The following is a 17,685-nucleotide window of genomic DNA, read 5'->3' as shown; positions in this document are numbered from 1 at the left end:
ACAGGGGAAAGAGACAAATGGCTCAGTTGTGATACGCCACGGGCCCGTCGTGCCACGGCCTTGCAGTCCTCCCTGATTGCCCGGAGTGTAGGCAGATTTTGGGCACATGTCCGTGCCGTAGATGAAGAGCGTTTCCAGCCCCCGCGAGCGGCGCTTGCTCGGATGTACCAGGCAGAGAGAATAAGACTACTATATGCTCAGGCACCTATCTCCTGCGTCGCTAGGCTGGCGATGAAAAGCCCTAACTGGTGCAAATAGTTTAGAGAATGATGGAGAGCAGCTATGGGAGGATAGTTACCTAATTATAGTTTCTTCTTGGGACCGGGACAGATGCTCACAGCCACGGGGCTCCACTGCAGAAACCAGACCCTGCCGGATGGGGACTTGATGGTCCAGTGGTTCACGACCACAGCGATCGGGGAATAAGCTTTGAGACGTGTGGTGGGAGATCCCGATCCCAGGCAGCCACTCTAATGCTCGGCCCCTCCCTCACAAGCGTGTGGTCTATTGGACGCTTGGCCATGGTCAAACGCCATCCCCCCCTGGTCCTCCAGGGGACTGTGGCTGTCAAATCTGCAAACCTTGACGACCGGAAGGGCAGCCGGCCACGCAGCTGGTCCCTAGCGCGACGGGCGGCGGCTCAGACACACCGCAGCTCCTTAAGCTTAACCCCGGCCCGTACTGCCCGTTTGGGACCGGTCGGCCGCTCTGCTCCACAGGGTCATCTGCGGCACGAGGATTCGGGATGTCAGGCCTTCCGCGCTGTGACCCTGCCTCGCGGGCTGATGCAGACCCAAAACCCGGCCGCTCCCACCTCCACGGACCGCTTGTGCTCGTTCTCTCCTGTTTGCCTGTCGTTTTTTCTACGAGCGCATCGACGACGTGCCGCGGCAAAGGCTGCTGTCGACACATTCTTCCCCGGAGCGAACTTGAAAGGCACTTGACACGACAAGCAGCACGGCGGACACCCTCCAAAGGCAAGCGGGCAGGCAACCAGTCCATACAAGTCCGACAGGCGCAACCGACGACATGGCGACCCTCACAGACAGGGAACGGTTCATCATCGGTGACCTCACCACCGTCTTCACGCCGCCAGAGTATTGCACGACAGCGATCGGTTTGGGGCGGAAGAATAACGTCGCCTGGTGGGGGCAAACATGCTCGTCGAAGGGACCGAGGGACCATACAGGATGCTGGCCGCCGGGGACGGAAGGGGCGAATTTTGCGCCGTCATTTAGCGGAGGCGGCTTCTACTCGCCCGGCCTGAACTGCCCGGCAGGGTACAGGACGGCCTGCACGGCAGTAGAAGGTGGTAAATCGCAGTGGCGGGTGCAGTTCAAGATGGAACCCGGGGAAACGTTTGTCGGGTGTTGCCCGACGGGCTTCAACTGCTGGAACCTCAACGGGCAGACGTGCATCTCGCACGTCACGGAAGATGTAGTCTCGACCGCATCGTGCCAGAGCGGGTCGTTCGCCGGCTTGGGCCTCACCACCATCCCAAACGAGTTCGTCACGTCGTTGAACCTGTTTGCGCCCATGATCCAGCTGGCGTTCAAGGAGTCCGACCTGCCGGATAGGACAACGACCACCACCTCCCCCACAACAACCACATCCTCCTCGTCGTCGTCAAGATCGTCTTCTGGACAGTCCAGTTCCCGCACCACCACGCCCGGCGAGGCCTCTGATGCCGCCGCTTCCGATGCCCCGAGCAACGGCCAGATCCAGCAGCCTGACAACAGCAACCCTGCCGCAAACACCGGGGCGGGGCTCTCAACGGGCGCAGTCGCGGGAATAGCCATAGGCACGGCAGCCTTCCTTCTTCTCATCTTGGGCGCGGCGTTCTTCGTATGGCGCAAGCGGCGGCAGGATCACGTTGCCTACCAGCCAGGGCCAGCAAATCCTCCCGACGCCATGTCCAGCCCTTCGACGTACTACACGGGCCCTTACCAGCCGATGAGCGATCCCAGCGTGAGCAGCCAGGCGGGGGAGATGAAGCCCTTCCCTCACTACTTCGTCCCTGGCGTGGGCGGTGTCGCGGAGATGGGCCAGGGCCACGAGCGGTTCGAAGCACCGGGGCCGGAAAGCCAGCGGGCGGAGATGTTCGCGGGCCCGAGGGAGTTTGGGAACCAGGGCCAGCAGCAACCGCTGCCGCCGCCCTCGTATTATCCGCAGGGTTGGCAACCACCGCAACAGCAAGGAGCGGGCTATCCGGGGATGTATGCGGGCGGCGGTGCAGGGCAAGGTCCCGTCGAAATGCCTACGGAGCGGTACGCGTAGACAGGTCGGCTTCAACGTTTCGGCTTTGGAGAAAATCGGGTTGGGAACGGGGTATTGGTTGCGTTTGGCGGAGCGTGCGGGCGAGAAAGGCATTTTCTGGTGTCAAATTGGGACTTTGGTATATCCGGTGTATCCATGATTTCGGTGCAAGGGTTTTCCTTTTCTTTGTTTTTTAGAGAAAGATGGGTGAATAGACCGATAAGGTGGCTCTGTCAACGTATGGCATCGGTGCAATCCGACGCCGTTGTCTCTTCCCGTGGTAGCCAAATGTCGCTCATTGTCGTTGTCACACTGGTGTATCGAAAAGTAGGGAGGCAGGAAGCCGTCCACGACATAAGCGTATCCGTTCCTTTGAACAGGGCTGAACCCGAGTCTTTGCGGCACGCAGTTCCAGGGGCCATTGGCAACAGCAGATGGTGGGTTAACTGGGCATCTTCGGCCTTGAAAACTACACTTTCCGGCTTGTTGTTCTGTTCCCGAGTATCGTTCGTTGTCTGTTGGCAGGGCTCCGCTTGGCCCAGATGTGCTAACGTCGGATGATGGCATGGAACATCGGACAACTGCGTGACAGAAATAGGGGAAACGAGCCAAATTCCGACTGACCATAGGATCCCCCGTAGGTCAAAGTGAAATGTCGACAGAGATTTGTAGTGGCCGTTGTGTAGAAAAAGGAGGGGGGTAGGAAGGAAGTCGCGGAGAGAGGCGAACGCTTCCGGTGTTTCGATGCCAAGACCCACTCGGATCGAAAACGGCCCGTAGGTCGGGCCGGCAGCGAACAGACGCAGCTTTTCGCCGGAGGCAGTCCATGCCATTGGCCGACTGACATGGGGCAGCTTGGCTCAAAGCAATCGCCCAAGACTGTTCCTCATCTTCCCGTCACTTCATCCTTTGCACATATGTACCATCATACCAATTACATCTTGAACCCTGCTGCACCCTATCCCATCGCTTCTCATCGACCCTCATTCCTCCAGAGCAGCACACAGCGGGCCAGGCCAACCCACGAGGCGAAACGGCAGCCTTGTGGACCCAACGAATTGCCGCTAGCGCATGATTGTTCCAATCACGATCGCCGGGCCGAGGACACCCCTGCGCGACGTGTCGTCATAGAACAGCGACCAAGGAAGCAAGAGGCCGGGGGGGGGGGCCTTTCTCTGGATTTCTTTGCCCGCGGGTTGACCCATATCAGGGTCCTCAACCATCTTTATAGTGCGAGGACGTTGCCCTGGGCTCTCGTCCATCATGACCTTGGAGCTGTATCGTCGCCGTTTCGTCCAATTTCTCAACAGCACATCCATCAATGACAAGAGCGTGAGTTCCGGCCTCTTATCTCCCCACTTTCCGTGTGGCCTCAACCGACCTCGATAACGACCACAATCATCACCACAATCCCCATGCGTCTGTTCTGGTCGCCAGTTTGGCTCGGTGTATCCTGTATACAGGCTTATTACTCTCCAGGATACCCAAGCTGACCATGATGCGTCGTCGCCAGCCGCTAGTGCATGCCATCATCCTCTTGATCGAGATGGCACTCTTCGCGCGGCTCACGAGCCGCTTCAACGCCTACTACGATGAACGCCCTAGTACGTGCACACTCCTGGGCCGAGCCCGCCCGGACGATTCATGGCCACGTTTTCCCGCGTTCTAACCGGAACCTTGCTTCACAGTCCTCACCATGATGGTGTCGAACGCCGTCCTTGGCGGTATCGCCGACACAGTAGCGCAAACCATCACGGCCGTCCGCGAGCGCGCCCTGCGCAAGCGCCCCGGAGGCCGGCTCGACCCCAGAGAAGACGCCCTTGCCATCGAGATCCACGAGCTCGATCGCAAGAACCCCTTCACCGACCGCGAGCTGATCCCGGAGTCCACGTCGCTGCCGCCGCCCTTTGACTTTGAGCGTCTGGCCCGGTTTATGGCCTATGGCTTTTGCATGGCACCCCTGCAGTTCCGGTGGTTCAAGTTCCTTGAAAAGGCTTTCCCGCTGGGCAAGCCCGCCGCGTTCCTGCCCGTGGTGAAGAGAGTGGCCTTTGACCAGCTCATGTTTGCCCCATTTGGCCTGGCTTGCTTCTTCACGGCCATGACCCTGGCTGAGGGCGGTGGAAAGACGGCGATCCTCCATAAGATGCGCGACATGTACGTGCCGACGCTACAGGCGAACTACGTGCTGTGGCCAGCCGTGCAGCTCGTCAACTTCCGGCTGATGCCGGTGCAGTTCCAGCTGGTGAGTTCTGTCCAACGTTTCTCCGCTGGTGATGCGAGGATCTGACCTGCGACTGTGCTTGGTAGCCTTTTGTCTCGACGGTCGGCATCGCATGGACCGCGTTCCTCTCGCTGACCAACGCGGCTGAAAATGCCCAAGAGACGCGGCGCATTGCCCGGCGGGCAGATATGCGGCTGCCCTGAGGGGCGGCGCTAGACTCCAGGCAACGGGATGGAGGCTGTACACAGGCTGCTCATGGGAAATGCTCGTGGGTCTAGCTGGGCGGTGCATTTCATCGTTGGGGTAGTAGTGTCCGGGGGGTCTTGACACATCCTATACCGGCATGGTGAAGGATCATGGAGCACGGAGTTAGGCGTATTGTTTTTGGAGGGGGGGGGGCCGGTCGTCGTTTTCTTTTCCGTCAGTTCTTTGGTTCTAACCCCCCCCCCCCCCCCCTGCCGTGAGACTTCGGCTCCTTTGGAAACAGAGTACAGTTCCTAGCGTGCACTTGTAGACCAAGATGCACCTGGAAACCATGGGAAAATATGCAATGATTACTTGTCAGAGAATCGTCGGTGTGGCCAGCTCCGGTTGCCTCCGCCAGCCTCCGAGCAGCAGAATGGAAGTAAGCCGAAGTTCGGAGAACTGGCTGCCGATCCTCTAGGTCGGTTCCCTGCCAAGCCACCGAAGTCTGGAGACGCGGCTGTCCGTATCTCAGAGGGCCGTCGAAGTCGCGAAACGGCATCAATTGCATTTTCGGTGAGCTGATCGAGCCCCGCAAGCGGCAGGAAATCGGCATTTCATGTCCCTCGAGCAAGTCCAATTGTCTCTTGGTGGTCAATGGCAACTGGCCTGACCGTCGTGAAATCAGCTAACCCTGGGCCGACGTCAGAGGCCAAGCGGGACGGCTCCACACCCTGTCAACCCCCAACCCGCAAAGGTTACCTTACCCCTCTACCCCTCCATCCCGCGGGATCACCTCAGCTCCCTCGCGACCCCTGGACCTCTGCGTTGTTTTAAAAGGCTTCCCGCTTTTCGGCCGTCTCCCTTGGAAAATCCTGTGACCCCTCGTCCACCCAAGCTGTCTCTCCCACATTCGTCCCCATTGACCGTCATCAAGATGTCTCTTGCCAACAAGCTCTCCATCGAGGACGTGGACCTCAAGGGCAAGCGGGTCCTGATCCGCGTAGGTTCCCCCGTCATCTCGTCGTCTCGTCCCAAGTGCCGTTGCTTGCTGCTGTTTTTTTTCGTTGCGCATCTCGGTGGAATCCGTCATGGAAGTGGCTGACCGGGTCTCGTCATTCTTCTGCAGGTCGACTTCAACGTCCCCCTCGATGCCGACAAGAATGTGACCAACCCGCAGCGCATCGTCGGCGCCGTCCCCACCATCAAGTACGCCATCGACCATGGGGCCAAGGCCGTGGTGCTCATGTCGCACCTGGGCCGCCCGGATGGCAAGGTCAACCCCAAGTACTCGCTCAAGCCCGTCGTGCCCGAGCTCGAGAAGCTGCTGGGCAAGAGCGTGACCTTCGCGCCGGACTGCGTGGGCCCCGAGGTGGAGGAGATCGTCGCCAAGGCGGACAATGGCGACGTTGTCCTGCTCGAGAACCTGCGCTTCCACATTGAGGAGGAGGGCAAGGGCACCGATGCCGAGGGCAACAAGATCAAGGCCGACAAGGCCAAGGTGGAGGAGTTCCGCAAGGGCTTGACCAAGCTTGGCGATGTTTACATCAGTTCGTACCACCTTCTTTTCGCGTCTTTGCTCTCTCTCGGCCCAAAGCTCTCACCGGCTAACATGACACCAACCCAGACGACGCCTTCGGCACGGCCCACCGCGCCCACTCGTCCATGGTGGGCGTTGACCTCCCCCAGAAGGCGGCCGGCTTCCTCATGAAGAAGGAGCTTGACTACTTCGCGCAGGCGCTCGAGGCGCCCAAGCGCCCCTTCCTGGCTATCCTCGGCGGCGCCAAGGTGTCGGACAAGATCCAGCTCATCGACAACCTCCTCGACAAGGTCAACACGCTCATCATCTGCGGCGGCATGGCCTTCACCTTCAAGAAGACGCTCGACAACATGGCCATCGGCACGTCCCTCTTCGACGAGGCCGGCTCCAAGACGGTGCCCGACCTGGTGGCCAAGGCGCAGCGCAACAACGTCAAGCTCGTCCTGCCCACCGACTTCATCACGGCCGACAAGTTCGACAAGGACGCCAACACGGGCAAGGCCACCGACAAGGAGGGCATCCCCGACGGCTGGATGGGCCTCGACTGCGGCGAGGAGAGCATCAAGCTCTACAAGGAGGCCATCGACGAGGCCCAGACCATCCTGTGGAACGGCCCGGCCGGCGTGTTTGAGTTTGACAAGTTCGCGCACGGCACCAAGGCGACGCTGGACGCGGCCGTCGCGGCGGCGCAGAGCGGCAAGATTGTGATCATCGGCGGCGGCGACACGGCCACGGTGGCGGCCAAGTACGGCGTCGAAGACAAGCTGAGCCATGTCTCGACGGGCGGCGGCGCGAGCTTGGAGCTGCTCGAGGGCAAGGCCCTGCCGGGTGTGGTTGCGCTGAGCGAGCGCCAGTAGGTGGCGTTTGACTCTTTTTGTCTGGTTGTGAGCGGTGGTTGGTAACATGAGATAGCAAGACAATGTTGTGAATGATGACGACATTCTGATACCGCACCAGGCACGTACTCTGTCTGTTGGGGTTTGTTGGGGTCGTGTTTGTACTCGCTGCTGGTGGGACATGGCACGTTGCCTGTTGCCTGTTGCCCGTTGCCCGTTGCCCGTTGCCCGTTGCCCGTTGCCCGTTGCCTGTTGCCCGTTGCCTGTTGCCCGTCGCGTTGTCTAGTAGTGTGCATTGTCTCTAGCAGTGTAGACAATAATAATGCATCGCGTATCCATGCCCCATTGGGAAGCGTAGCATCCATGGTACATCAGGGACTCGGGCAAGACGCCTGGCATCACATCGAAGGCCGTTTGGTTGAGTATTGACCTGTTATGTCTGTCCTGATGATATGTGTCGTTACACCGAACCTCGTGCTAACCCGTATGCTGCTGCTGCTGTTGCTGCTGCTTCGGCTGCTGCCGCCAGCAACCCCTTCTTCTCCTCGCTGCGCATCTTACATGTCCTCGCCGTAATTACCGCTTCCTCGCCGCCTCGACTTTCTTCAGCTCCTCCCTGGAAACGCAGGCGTCATGTCAGCAAGGTGTCCTTGAGTCTTTAGGAATGGCGGTCTCGGTGGTTGGGCTTCAAGCCAGAGGGGGGAAGCGAGATGGGAAGGAAGGCCATGCGCGGGTTGTGATAACGGGGGAAAATCAAACAAGAAAAAAGAGAAAGGAACCGGAACGCACCTAAGTTGCGTCGAAAAATCGTCGCTCGTGTCATCGTCGTCCCACGACTCCTCCCACAGGTGCTGCGTCGCGCCGCCGGCGCCGGCGCCGGCCTCGGTCTCTTCCTGGTCCCAGTCTGCATCTCACCATGGGTCTGGTCAGCCAGCCGTCCGTGCTCGAGCGTATAATATGCACTTTAGAGAATCCATCGATTCCGCGGGGCTTGACCAGCGCCGTCCCGGGACATGTTCACAAGGGGAACAGGAGGAGCAGAACCGACCTTCCACGGGGAAGTCCTCAAACTCGTCGTCCTCTTCCAGGATGGCGGGTTTTTGCTGCTGCTCGGCGGCCTGGGCCTCGGGCTTGGTCTCGGCGGTGGGCTTGTCGTCCTTCTTTTGTGAGGCCATGATGGGCGGATGTGGATATGGATGTGGATGTGGATGTCGGTGGGAGAGAGGGAGAGAAGGGGGGGGAGGGCGAATGGTGGAAGGGGAGGGCGGTGGGAGATGGGTCGGGCTGGGCCACGGGTCACGGTCGACGGTTCAATGGCGGCGGGAGATCAAGAGATGTCGGTGGCTCGTAACAACTTGGTGCTGCTGAGCGTCGAAGCGAAAAGTGGTTGATGGGGATGTTGTTTGGTCTTGGTTGGTTGGCCTGCGGGTTTCGCAGCTGATGGGTTGCTTGAGGCAGCTCCCCCCCAGGCTGCGACGGCGGTCGGCTGGATCGTTATGGAAACGCACGGGCCAGAAATGGTGGGGCAGCCGTTTGCTGTCCCTGTCAGGTAGTTAACGTTAGTTAGGTCAGCCCCACCCCCCACCCAGCGAGCCTGCCTTTTTCCCTGGGCCGTGTTGTCTCCCTTTTCGCCCGTTCCACTGGCCGCCTCGCTCCTCAGCTGTGCCTCTCTGGTCCCATTCAACCTAGTCTACCGTTCGAGGGGTTCCTGTGTATTCGTGGAGGGTATCACCGCGTCATGTCTTGTCATCCTTGCTTGGGGGGGTGGGAAGTTCGTTTCCTCCCCGCGTTTGCACTTCTTTTCCTGTGCCATTATGTACATGCTTCGTCCTCCGTACTCCGTACTACGCTTCGCTTTCAGATGCAGCTCTGACGGGACATGCCAACTACTGTGTAGGCGTGGTACAGTGCCCGGCGGCTCTTGGAAACCCTTGCGGGGCATCAAGACCGGAGGATAGCAACGTCTACTCTTTTTTCGTCGGGGTTTTCTTTGTTTCTTCTGGGCACCTTAACCCTCGCCTGTCCCGGCGGCCGGGCCGGCCCCTCTCGCCCTCCTCCACCCCCCCGAACCAGACTGTCCAAGTCCCGCACTCCCGTGGCAGAGGTGCTGACACTGACAGCAGCCCCAGCGGCGACCGGCAGGGATCCGTGCTGGCTACCTAGTCGGGAGCTCCGCCCTGGAACCTGGAAAACCCCCCCGGCCCTCCGCGGCCCCAGCAATTCGGTCTCGCGGAGTCGTCCACAGGATTTGATGCCGGGGTTGCCGACTCGCCGTACCTCGCTCCGATTCTTGCATCGTTCATGTTGATCCTTTTTCTCTCTCTTTTTCTTTTCCCGGGCCTCATGATCGCTGCACGGGTTTGCATTGCGACGTCATCGTTTCTCCGGCTTCACCTCGCCTCCGCTCCCTCCCATTTCTTCGCACCCGCCCGGCCTCCTCCCGGCGCCGTCATCGTCTAAGCCATGTCGGGCCTCCGCTCGTGGCTCCGCGGCTCCTCCACCACCGCTAGCTCCAAGGTCTCCTCCAAAGACGTTACCCCGAAACAAAGCCCCAACGCCAGCACCTCGAACCTCCAGCATGCCAAAGACAAATCACGACCGGCCACGCCCCCCGCGGAACGCGAGGCCCGCGATATCGAAGATGCCATGGCCGCCGCTGCCCGCATCATGAACGACGACATCGACGGCGCCGAATCCGTCCTCCGTCTGCGCCAAGACGCCTCGGCTTTTCACAGCCTCGGCCTCGGCGTCACCACCTTCATGCGCAGCGTCTTGGGGTTCGAGAAGGACGCCATGGCCGAGGCGGCAAACCGTCTCAACGAAACGGAAACCAGGGCCTGGAATGACATGAAAAAGGCGCAGAAGGAGGCAGAGAAGACGGCCAACGGCGCGGCGTCCGGCGGCGGCTACTGGTACTCCAGCAAACCGGCGACTCCTGGCCCCCAGGCGGCCGGGGCCAAAGGCAGCGGCTCCGCGATATACCCGCCCGGGTCGGAGTTTGCCCTCGTCAACGCCGAGGCCCAACTCATGGGTGCCGTGGTGGGCGTCATGCACGAGACGCTCACCGAGGCCCTTCAGGGGTTCTACAAGCTGCGCAAGGCTTACGTGACGCTCGATACCATCATGCAAGCAGAAGAGAGGCATCTAGAATCGATTGGCAAAGGGCATGCAAAAAGGGCGCCATCCCCGAGAAGGCCGAGCTTCTCGGAGGACCTCATGCCGGGGAGCTTTGACGAGTCCGAGTTTGCCGACCTCGAGGAGGAGATGGCCCGGGAGTTCCAACGCGAAACAGACAGCACCACTAGGCCGGTGAATGGTGACGGCGTATCAAAGACGGCGTCCCTCGCCGACGGCAAGGCCTCTGTGGAGACACAGGACACGGCGGCCATCGACCAACGGCTTCCCAACCTCACCATCTCACCTGCCAACGAACCACCAATCCCCAACGCCCATCCGTCCTTCGACGCCCTCAACCCAAGCGGCGCCGACGAGTCCCTCTTCACCACCACCATCGACGTCTTCGTACACAGCGGTGCCAACATGTGCTTCGGCATCTTGCTCTTGCTCCTCTCCATGGTCCCTCCGGCGCTCTCCCGCCTGCTCTCCATCATCGGCTTCAAGGGCGACCGCGACCGCGGCCTGCGCATGCTCTGGCAGGCGACCAAGTTCGATAACATCAACGGCGCCTTGGCGGGGCTGGTGCTGCTGAACTACTACAACACCTTTCTGGCCATGGCGGATATCCTCCCTCCCGACCACGACCCTGACGACGACGACGACGACGACGGCAGTGGTGTCGCCCGCGAGGACAGCCACGAAGGCATCGGCTACCCGCTCGCCAAATGCGTCGCCCTCCTCGCCACCATGCGCCAGCGCTACCCAGCCTCCCCGCTCTGGCGCCTCGAGGAGGCCCGTATGGACGCCAACGATCGCCGGCTCAACGACGCCATGGCGCTGCTCGCCGAGAACCAGAGCGGATGCCGCATGGTACAGGTCGCCGCGCTGAACAGCTTCGAGATGAGCATGTGCGCGCTCTTCGCCATGGACTGGCCCGCCATGCGCGACGGGTTTCTGAGGTGCATTGAGCTGAACAACTGGAGCCATGCGCTGTACTACTACATGGCGGGGGCGGCCGAGGTGGAGATGTACAGGGATGCTGTCGAAAGCGTACGGAAGGCCGAGAGGGCAGCAGAGGCTTCCGAGAAGGGCGACCTGGACGTCCTGCACAAGAAGGCCCTCCAGCACAAGCGCGCCGCGGACGAGTTCCTCCGCCAGGTCACCCGCGTGGCAGGCAAGAAGCGCTTCATGGCTCGGCAGCTGCCGTTCGAAGTGTTCGTCTGTCGCAAGCTCCAGAAGTGGGAAGACCGCGCTGCCGCGGCCGCCTCGGCGGCGCCGCAGTCGGAAAAGGCCGGGCCGCTGGATCTCGTCGACGCGGTCATGGCCAGCCCGGCCATGGAGATGGTCTACCTCTGGAACGGGAGCAAGCGCATGTCCACCGAGCAGCTAGCCAGGGCGAGGCGCCTGCTTGCTTGGGACCGGTGCACGGCGCCCAAGAGCGCCGTGGAGCATGTCCGTGAGAAGGAGAAGGACGAAGCGGCGCTGCAAGCGCTGGCGGATGCTGCGTTGGCGAGGCAGATGGGCGAGCGCGAGGAGGCGCAGGCGTTGGCGGAGGGGGTGTTGGCGCTGGATAGGTGAGCTTCCCGCCATTTTCTGCGCGCACAAAGACGTGGCGACGGCGCCTTTGCGGACTAATAGCTGACGGCTTTGCTCAGATCCCACTTCAAGGGCCCGACGCGCGACGACTACTGCGTCTCCGCCGCGCACTACGAGCTCGCCGCTCTCGCCTGGCAGGCCGTCTGCGACCCTGCTCTGTGGCCGCAACGCGAAGCCTCTTCGCCATCGGCGTCTGTCATTACCAAAAGCACCGACAGCGCGGAGACCTCGTCGACGGCCACGGGGCAAACGAAGGAGAGCAAAACCAAGAAGCACAAGGCCGAAAAGCCAAAGGCCGATGCAGAAACCGCCGCCGCCGACGCCGGCGCAGCGGAGAGTCCAATCACCTCCTTCCGCCGCGCAAAAGCGCAGGAATGCCAACAGCACCTCGACCGCGCGGCAAAGACGGATGGGTTCGTGCTGGACGCGCGGCTGGGGATGCGCGTCAAGACCGGCATGCAAGCAGTCGAGTGGTTCCAGGCGAAGAAGGGATGGTGAACTTCCAGCAGCTTGAGCGCTTAGGGGGATGAGAAAGGGAAAAGGAACCAACCCTTGGACCTGGGGCGGGTTCGCTGTGACGGGAATCCACGTACGAACGTACCATGACTTTACGCAACGAGAGGAAGCAGGACTCGGGGGCAGCGTCCATGTAGACCGGACAGCACACGTCAATATCCGGCATATGTTTATCCTGGGGTTTCTTGAGCAATCGGAGTTTGTTGGTGTACACATTCTGGAAATCTAGGAGGCGTAGAGTCCAGGACCGGGGCTGAGCCATCTCTCAGGCACAGATACAGCAAATTATAGAATAAAAGCATCACCTTTTTTCTCTGTTCGCGTGGACCGACCTATCTGACTGCTTAGACAAACGCCCGGTGAGATTAGCAGACAACAGGAAGAAAGGCGCGAGAAACAAGCGGCCGAGGAGCTGCATCGGAACGTCATTCGCGCGGGACTACCCATGAAAAGATAGAGTCATATGAAAAGCGCCATGAAATCTAAGAATGGGTTACCTCGCCCGTAGTAGATGGAGGTGGGGTGGCGACAAGAACTGAGAAGACGTCCCGAACAAGGATTCCCGACTCCGTCTAGATATACCTGGTCTCCCGTAAAGAATGTAAAAAGGAAACCCCCCCCCCAAAAAAAAAAAAATACAGAGATATTAATAGTCAGTATTAAAACATGATATCGTGAAACCCTCTCCAAAAATCTCCCGCCGGTATTCCCTGAATAGATGATCCGTTAAATCACCTTACCGCTGCCCAATCGTCCCCCGCCTCCCCCTCTCTTGCTCCCTCTTCGTCGCACCCGTCACCCTCGACCACTCCTCCCACTCCTTGCTGATCTCCATCAGGACGTTGCCCATCACCTGGGCGCTGGCCATCAGCCCATGCCCTTCCCCTTCCAAGACGCGCACCTCGCAGCGCCGCATCGTCTTGCCCAACCATCGCACGTTGTCCACCGGCACTCGCGTATCCCTGCTACCATGGTGGATCACGACCGGGCGGGTGATGTCGACGTATCGGAACCCGATCGTGTGTCTTCTCTCGAGGCAGACGAGCAGGTCAACGGCGGGGTTCGCGCCCGTAGTGGCGAGGTTCCAAATGGCGTGCGTCAGGCGGTTGTCATACAGCTCCTGCCTCTCGCGGTCGGCTTCGGCGCGGGAATGGGCAAGAATGCCGGTGGTGGAGAGCACGTCTGATTGACGGCGGTAGCCGCTCTGGTGGTTTGTCGTGGTGGAGTTGGAGCGACGGTGGCGATGGCCGATTCCGTTGTGGCTGCTGAGCGCGGGGCCTGTGCTGGAGGCGCCGTTGGCCTCGGGGCGGATGCGGTCCATATCCTCGTCGGCGTCAGGGAAGGTGGGGTAGTTGGCGGCGTTGCCTCCTTGGGCCTGGTTTTCCTGGTCTTCGAGGGCGGCGTGGAACATGCTCTTCGGTTGGTCCTTGTTTTCCTTGTGGCTAGCCGCCTTCTTGTCGCGCTTGACACGTTTCTGCTTGGGAAGAGAGCTCGTGATGCTGGAGCTCGTGGCTGTCATGAAGCTGCTGTTCGCCGCCTTCAAAATGGGCGTTGGGAGCGCGCGCAGGATCTTTTGGCTGGTGGGAATCGCGTTGGTCGGCGGAAGCGGCGTCTTGTCGCTGGCGCCAAACACATTCATTTGAGAGGGGGGGATCCAGGGAGCCAGCAGGTGTATCCTGCCGCGGATGTGCTGGGGCATGCGCAGGGCCGTGGCCAGAGCGTAGATGGCGCCGGCCGAGTGGGCCAGGATGGAGAACTTTGTGATTTTCAGGGCCTGGCAGATGGCGTACACATCGTCTGCCTTCAAGTTAGCAACCGAGATGAAACCAGGGGAGGAGGCGCACTACATACCAGGCCAGCTGAGGGGCGTTGTTGTACCATCGGCATATGGCTCGCTGTCGCCCACGCCGGGGCGATCAGGGGTGATGAGGCGAAGCTTCAGCGTCAGGGCCAGCTCGTCGTAGAAAGCCGTAATGTACCTCGTCAGGCCCATGCCCACGCAACAGAAAACGGCGCTCCCGTTCGGGTCGCCCACCTCGCTGAAGCTGATGACGCGGCCGGTCTGTGGATGTCGGATCTTCTGGCTGAGTCGGGGGCTGCACAGGTAGCTCTCAACAGCATCGTCGATGCTATCGGCGCTCTGAGGCCGCTCATACGCGACGTGCGGGTGGTCGCTGCTCTTGCGAGCCCCAGGGGAGCGCGGATGGTCGGCTCCGCTGTCGGACAAGGCACCGCCCGCGCCTGACAGGCGCTTCAGCTTGGAGCTGCTGCGCTTTACCTTGAGCGACGTGCCGCCACCTTCGCTGACGTATCCACCGAAGGGATCCGGTGTGAGGCGACCGGGGCGCCGGCGATACTCGGCGCTCACTTCACGATCTCGCCGCCTGCTCTGCGCCACGGCGGGGGACGGAGCTCCCTCGTCGATGTCGTCCGGGAACATGGCGATTGCAGGGGTGGAGGGGCTTGTGGCCGACTTGCTCAGCGAGGCCGGCCCGTCAGGCGGCAGATTCGACGTCAGCTGCAGAGGATCCAGGCCCTGGGATCTCTTCTGGCCGGAATGACGGCGCTTGTGCAGGTCGCTGTGCCGGGACGTGCGGGTGCCGGGGGCCTGTTCCTCGATCTCCGGGATGGCACCGTAATCGCTGTCACGCTTCGAAGTCCTCGATGTGCGGCGCGACGACCGCCTCGCGTTGCTCGGCGTCTTCCTCAGAGACGACTCCCTCGCGGGAATCAAGCGCGGGTCGGCCATCGTGTCACCGGGGCTGGCTGGCCCAATGCCCAGGTCAAAGCCGGAGCCCGGCTCCTCGTCAATGACGGAGTCGGCGGATAGCGGATCAAGGCGCGGGGTGGTGGGCCCGCTCGCGGCGCTCAGCCGGTTGGAGGACCCAGCGCCGTTGCTGGCGCGTTTCTTTTCAGTCTCCTTGTCGCGCAGCTTTTCTCTGCTGCTCATGTACTTCAAGCCACGCGGGCGGCTGGAGCTCTTCGCCGCCCAGGTATCCAGGGAAGGCTGCTTCCTCAAGGTGTGGGCAGCTTCGGGCCTAGGAGACACAGGCTCCGAGCCGCGTTCGATGCTGGGCTTGCCGATGCTCTCCGCTGCAGACGTGAAAGACCCCCTGCTGGAGGGCCGCGAGATGCCGCCGCTGCTCCTCCGCGAGATGATGCCCTTGAGCCCCGAGTCTCGACCGCTCGGGCTCCTCGGAGACCTGGGGGCGGTTAGGGGAGACAGGCCGCTCGGCGCCTTGGAGGTCCGGACGACCGGGGGGCTGGCAGGGAGCTCGTCTAGAGGGTCATTCTCCTCGGGTAGCTGGGTCAGCAGCACGGGCTGATTGTAGGCTCCGTAGTCTACGCCGAAAGAGCCACCGGTGGGGGAACCGGGAACCGAAAGGCTGAGCGGGCTTTGGAGGCCGCTCGGGGCCAGGGAGGCGGGGCTGAGATAGGAGGGACCGTCAAAGTGGTTGCTGACGGGCCTCGAGATGGATGACAGTGATGTGATGAGCGACGAGATAACCTCGGGGGAGGCCGGAGGGAGCGGAGCAAGCTGGTCGTCGTCTCGGGTCTGCGGCCGGCGGTTGTTATCGGTGAAGGCGGCCCAGTTCGCAAAGACGTCCTCGTCGGCCGAGGAATCCTTGGGCTTGGAAGGGTGACGCGGGGTGCGGCGGTTGGGGGACAGCTCCGGGTCTCGGACACGGTCCCGGGTTCGCTCGGAGGACCTTCGAGGAATCGGAGGCGGGGCAACGGCGGCTGGGGGGAACAGGGAAGACTGGTCCATGGTGACGGTCGGGACGGGCGCCGGTGGCGCGGCACGGATAATATGGATGCAGGCGATTCCCTAACCTAACCTTGACTTCTGCGGTGCGCGCCCAGGAACGGCCGAGCACGCGCGGAAGCGAAGGGTGGGCGGAGAGCTCAGGGGGGGGCGAAGCCTCCTCTCGGCCAACACGCGACTTGTCCGAGCCTCCAGGCAGGATCGACTCCTCACGATCGGCGCGTGCCTTGGAGCATGCGGTGTATGGGGTGTGCTGGAGATGATCGGGACTAGTCCGACTCCTGCAGAAGCTCAAGCCTGCATCGCGGAGGTCCTGGCGTCGAGCGAGGGGGTTGTGGCCCAGAACCGAAACGGCGAGGTTGATCGATCAGGTCTGAGCGCCGTCGGTTGGAGGCGGCGCGGGGCCAAGGAGAAGGTAGCAACACGACAAAGAGATTTGGTCTGTTTGGGAGTTTGGCCAAAGGAGCAAAAAAAAAAAAAATATCAAGGGAAAGAAGAAGAAGAAAACAAGGTCAACAAGCCATTGAAGCCGCAAAGCAAGGACGAGAAGATCGACCTCGGAGCGCGGTGGGGAAATGCAGATGCAGATGCAAGCAGATGCAGCGCACGGCGAGGCGAGAGTGCAACCGGGACAGGGAAAAGACTGGGGTTGGCTGATGAGCCAGAGTGGAGCAGGCGCGAGGAAACGAAAAGCAAAATGAGTGGGGAGAAGGCAAATGGAAAGAAAGCAAAGCGTAGGACGGGACGGGAAGAGAGGGTTTGCTGACAAGCTGGAAGTCCCGCGTCCGAGGGAGGGAGTCGTCGCGCGCCGAAAGCACAAGCACAAGCCGACCTGAGGGTAACTACTGTGTACCTACCTACGGTAGGTTCTCCCCCACCCCTCCGACGCCTGCATGGGCTGTCTGTCTGCCCTGGGCTCTCTTGCGTCTCTCTCTGCCCGTGTCCCTGGCTGGGTGGGTGGGTGTCCGTGAACTGAAGCGATAACTAACAAGCTGGGATCAATTGGCAACCGACGAATCTCAACGTGAGGTGTGACTGCGGGAAATGGTGAAGGGCGCATGGGCCCTCTCGTCTGTCATAGGACGGGAATGGGTTGGTCCGTGTTCCTTTTGATCGATACCCCTGAGAGCCACCCCTTACATGTGGGGCCATGCTACTCCCCATGACCCAATCAGATGGTCGTTGCCGACCCAGCGGCCCGTGGTGTGGGTCTCACCCCCCACCCCGTCTCAGTTCCATCAGTTCCATCATCCTTGGCTTCTCCTCCGCTCCATGACATCCCAAGCTCCTTTGGGGGAGTCAGCGCGTGGAACTCCACTGAGAACATTCCCCCGACCCGAACTCCTGGGCCCAGGCCTGTTTCGTCCTCCAGTCATTTCCTGTCCGAACCCTGTCAGCATATCAGGACTTCAGCACCAGCCAAGAGCCGCCATCCGGCATGCTGTATGTACTGTGTAGTAGTACATAGCATCCCGACCAGGACTCCCCCGATCCGCGGAAGCTAGCTGATGTTGACGGTAGCATCCCCGGATCGTTTAGCTTGCCAGCCACAATCGTCACAACGCAAGGCGTGGATGGCCACTCCCACAGGTGACTGACGTCATGGCCATCAATCTTCTAACTACCGTGTACGTGCTCTACCACCTCGAGCTTG

General features: G+C 61.1%; 6 protein-coding genes across 6 annotated transcripts; 4 read left to right on the top strand and 2 right to left on the bottom strand.

Moving 5' to 3' along the window:
• Positions 1-1,029: 1,029 nt before the first annotated feature.
• VTJ83DRAFT_4623 (uncharacterized protein) lies at positions 1,030-2,277 on the top strand (the record flags this gene model as incomplete). Its single annotated transcript, XM_071011133.1, has 1 exon — positions 1,030-2,277. One exon carries the CDS (start codon positions 1,030-1,032, stop codon positions 2,275-2,277), a length of 1,248 nt encoding a protein of 415 aa, XP_070866073.1.
• A 1,242-nt stretch (positions 2,278-3,519) lies between these two features.
• VTJ83DRAFT_4622 (uncharacterized protein) lies at positions 3,520-4,680 on the top strand (the record flags this gene model as incomplete). Its single annotated transcript, XM_071011132.1, has 4 exons — positions 3,520-3,588; positions 3,770-3,860; positions 3,945-4,498; positions 4,564-4,680. 4 exons carry the CDS (start codon positions 3,520-3,522, stop codon positions 4,678-4,680), a joined length of 831 nt encoding a protein of 276 aa, XP_070866072.1.
• A 917-nt stretch (positions 4,681-5,597) lies between these two features.
• Positions 5,598-7,057, top strand: VTJ83DRAFT_4621 (uncharacterized protein; the record flags this gene model as incomplete). Its single annotated transcript, XM_071011131.1, has 3 exons — positions 5,598-5,663; positions 5,790-6,210; positions 6,288-7,057. The coding sequence occupies 3 exons, from the start codon at positions 5,598-5,600 to the stop codon at positions 7,055-7,057; spliced, it is 1,257 nt and encodes a 418-aa protein (XP_070866071.1).
• A 555-nt stretch (positions 7,058-7,612) lies between these two features.
• Positions 7,613-8,211, bottom strand: VTJ83DRAFT_4620 (uncharacterized protein; the record flags this gene model as incomplete). The annotated part of the gene is made up of 3 exons (XM_071011130.1): positions 7,613-7,652; positions 7,826-7,940; positions 8,085-8,211. The coding sequence occupies 3 exons, from the start codon at positions 8,209-8,211 to the stop codon at positions 7,613-7,615; spliced, it is 282 nt and encodes a 93-aa protein (XP_070866070.1).
• Positions 8,212-9,499: 1,288 nt separating this feature from the next.
• On the top strand, positions 9,500-12,247 carry VTJ83DRAFT_4619 (uncharacterized protein; the record flags this gene model as incomplete). Its single annotated transcript, XM_071011128.1, has 2 exons — positions 9,500-11,727; positions 11,809-12,247. 2 exons carry the CDS (start codon positions 9,500-9,502, stop codon positions 12,245-12,247), a joined length of 2,667 nt encoding a protein of 888 aa, XP_070866069.1.
• A 754-nt stretch (positions 12,248-13,001) lies between these two features.
• VTJ83DRAFT_4618 (uncharacterized protein) lies at positions 13,002-16,034 on the bottom strand (the record flags this gene model as incomplete). Its single annotated transcript, XM_071011127.1, has 2 exons — positions 13,002-14,062; positions 14,117-16,034. The coding sequence occupies 2 exons, from the start codon at positions 16,032-16,034 to the stop codon at positions 13,002-13,004; spliced, it is 2,979 nt and encodes a 992-aa protein (XP_070866068.1).
• Positions 16,035-17,685: the final 1,651 nt, after the last annotated feature.

The sequence above is a fragment of the Remersonia thermophila genome, chromosome 4, assembly GCF_042764415.1.
Source record: "Remersonia thermophila strain ATCC 22073 chromosome 4, whole genome shotgun sequence".
Taxonomy (NCBI): Eukaryota; Fungi; Ascomycota; class Sordariomycetes; order Sordariales; family Chaetomiaceae; genus Remersonia; species Remersonia thermophila.
The sequence above is the reverse complement of the archived record's forward strand: the minus strand, read 5'-3'. Positions and strand labels throughout refer to the sequence as shown.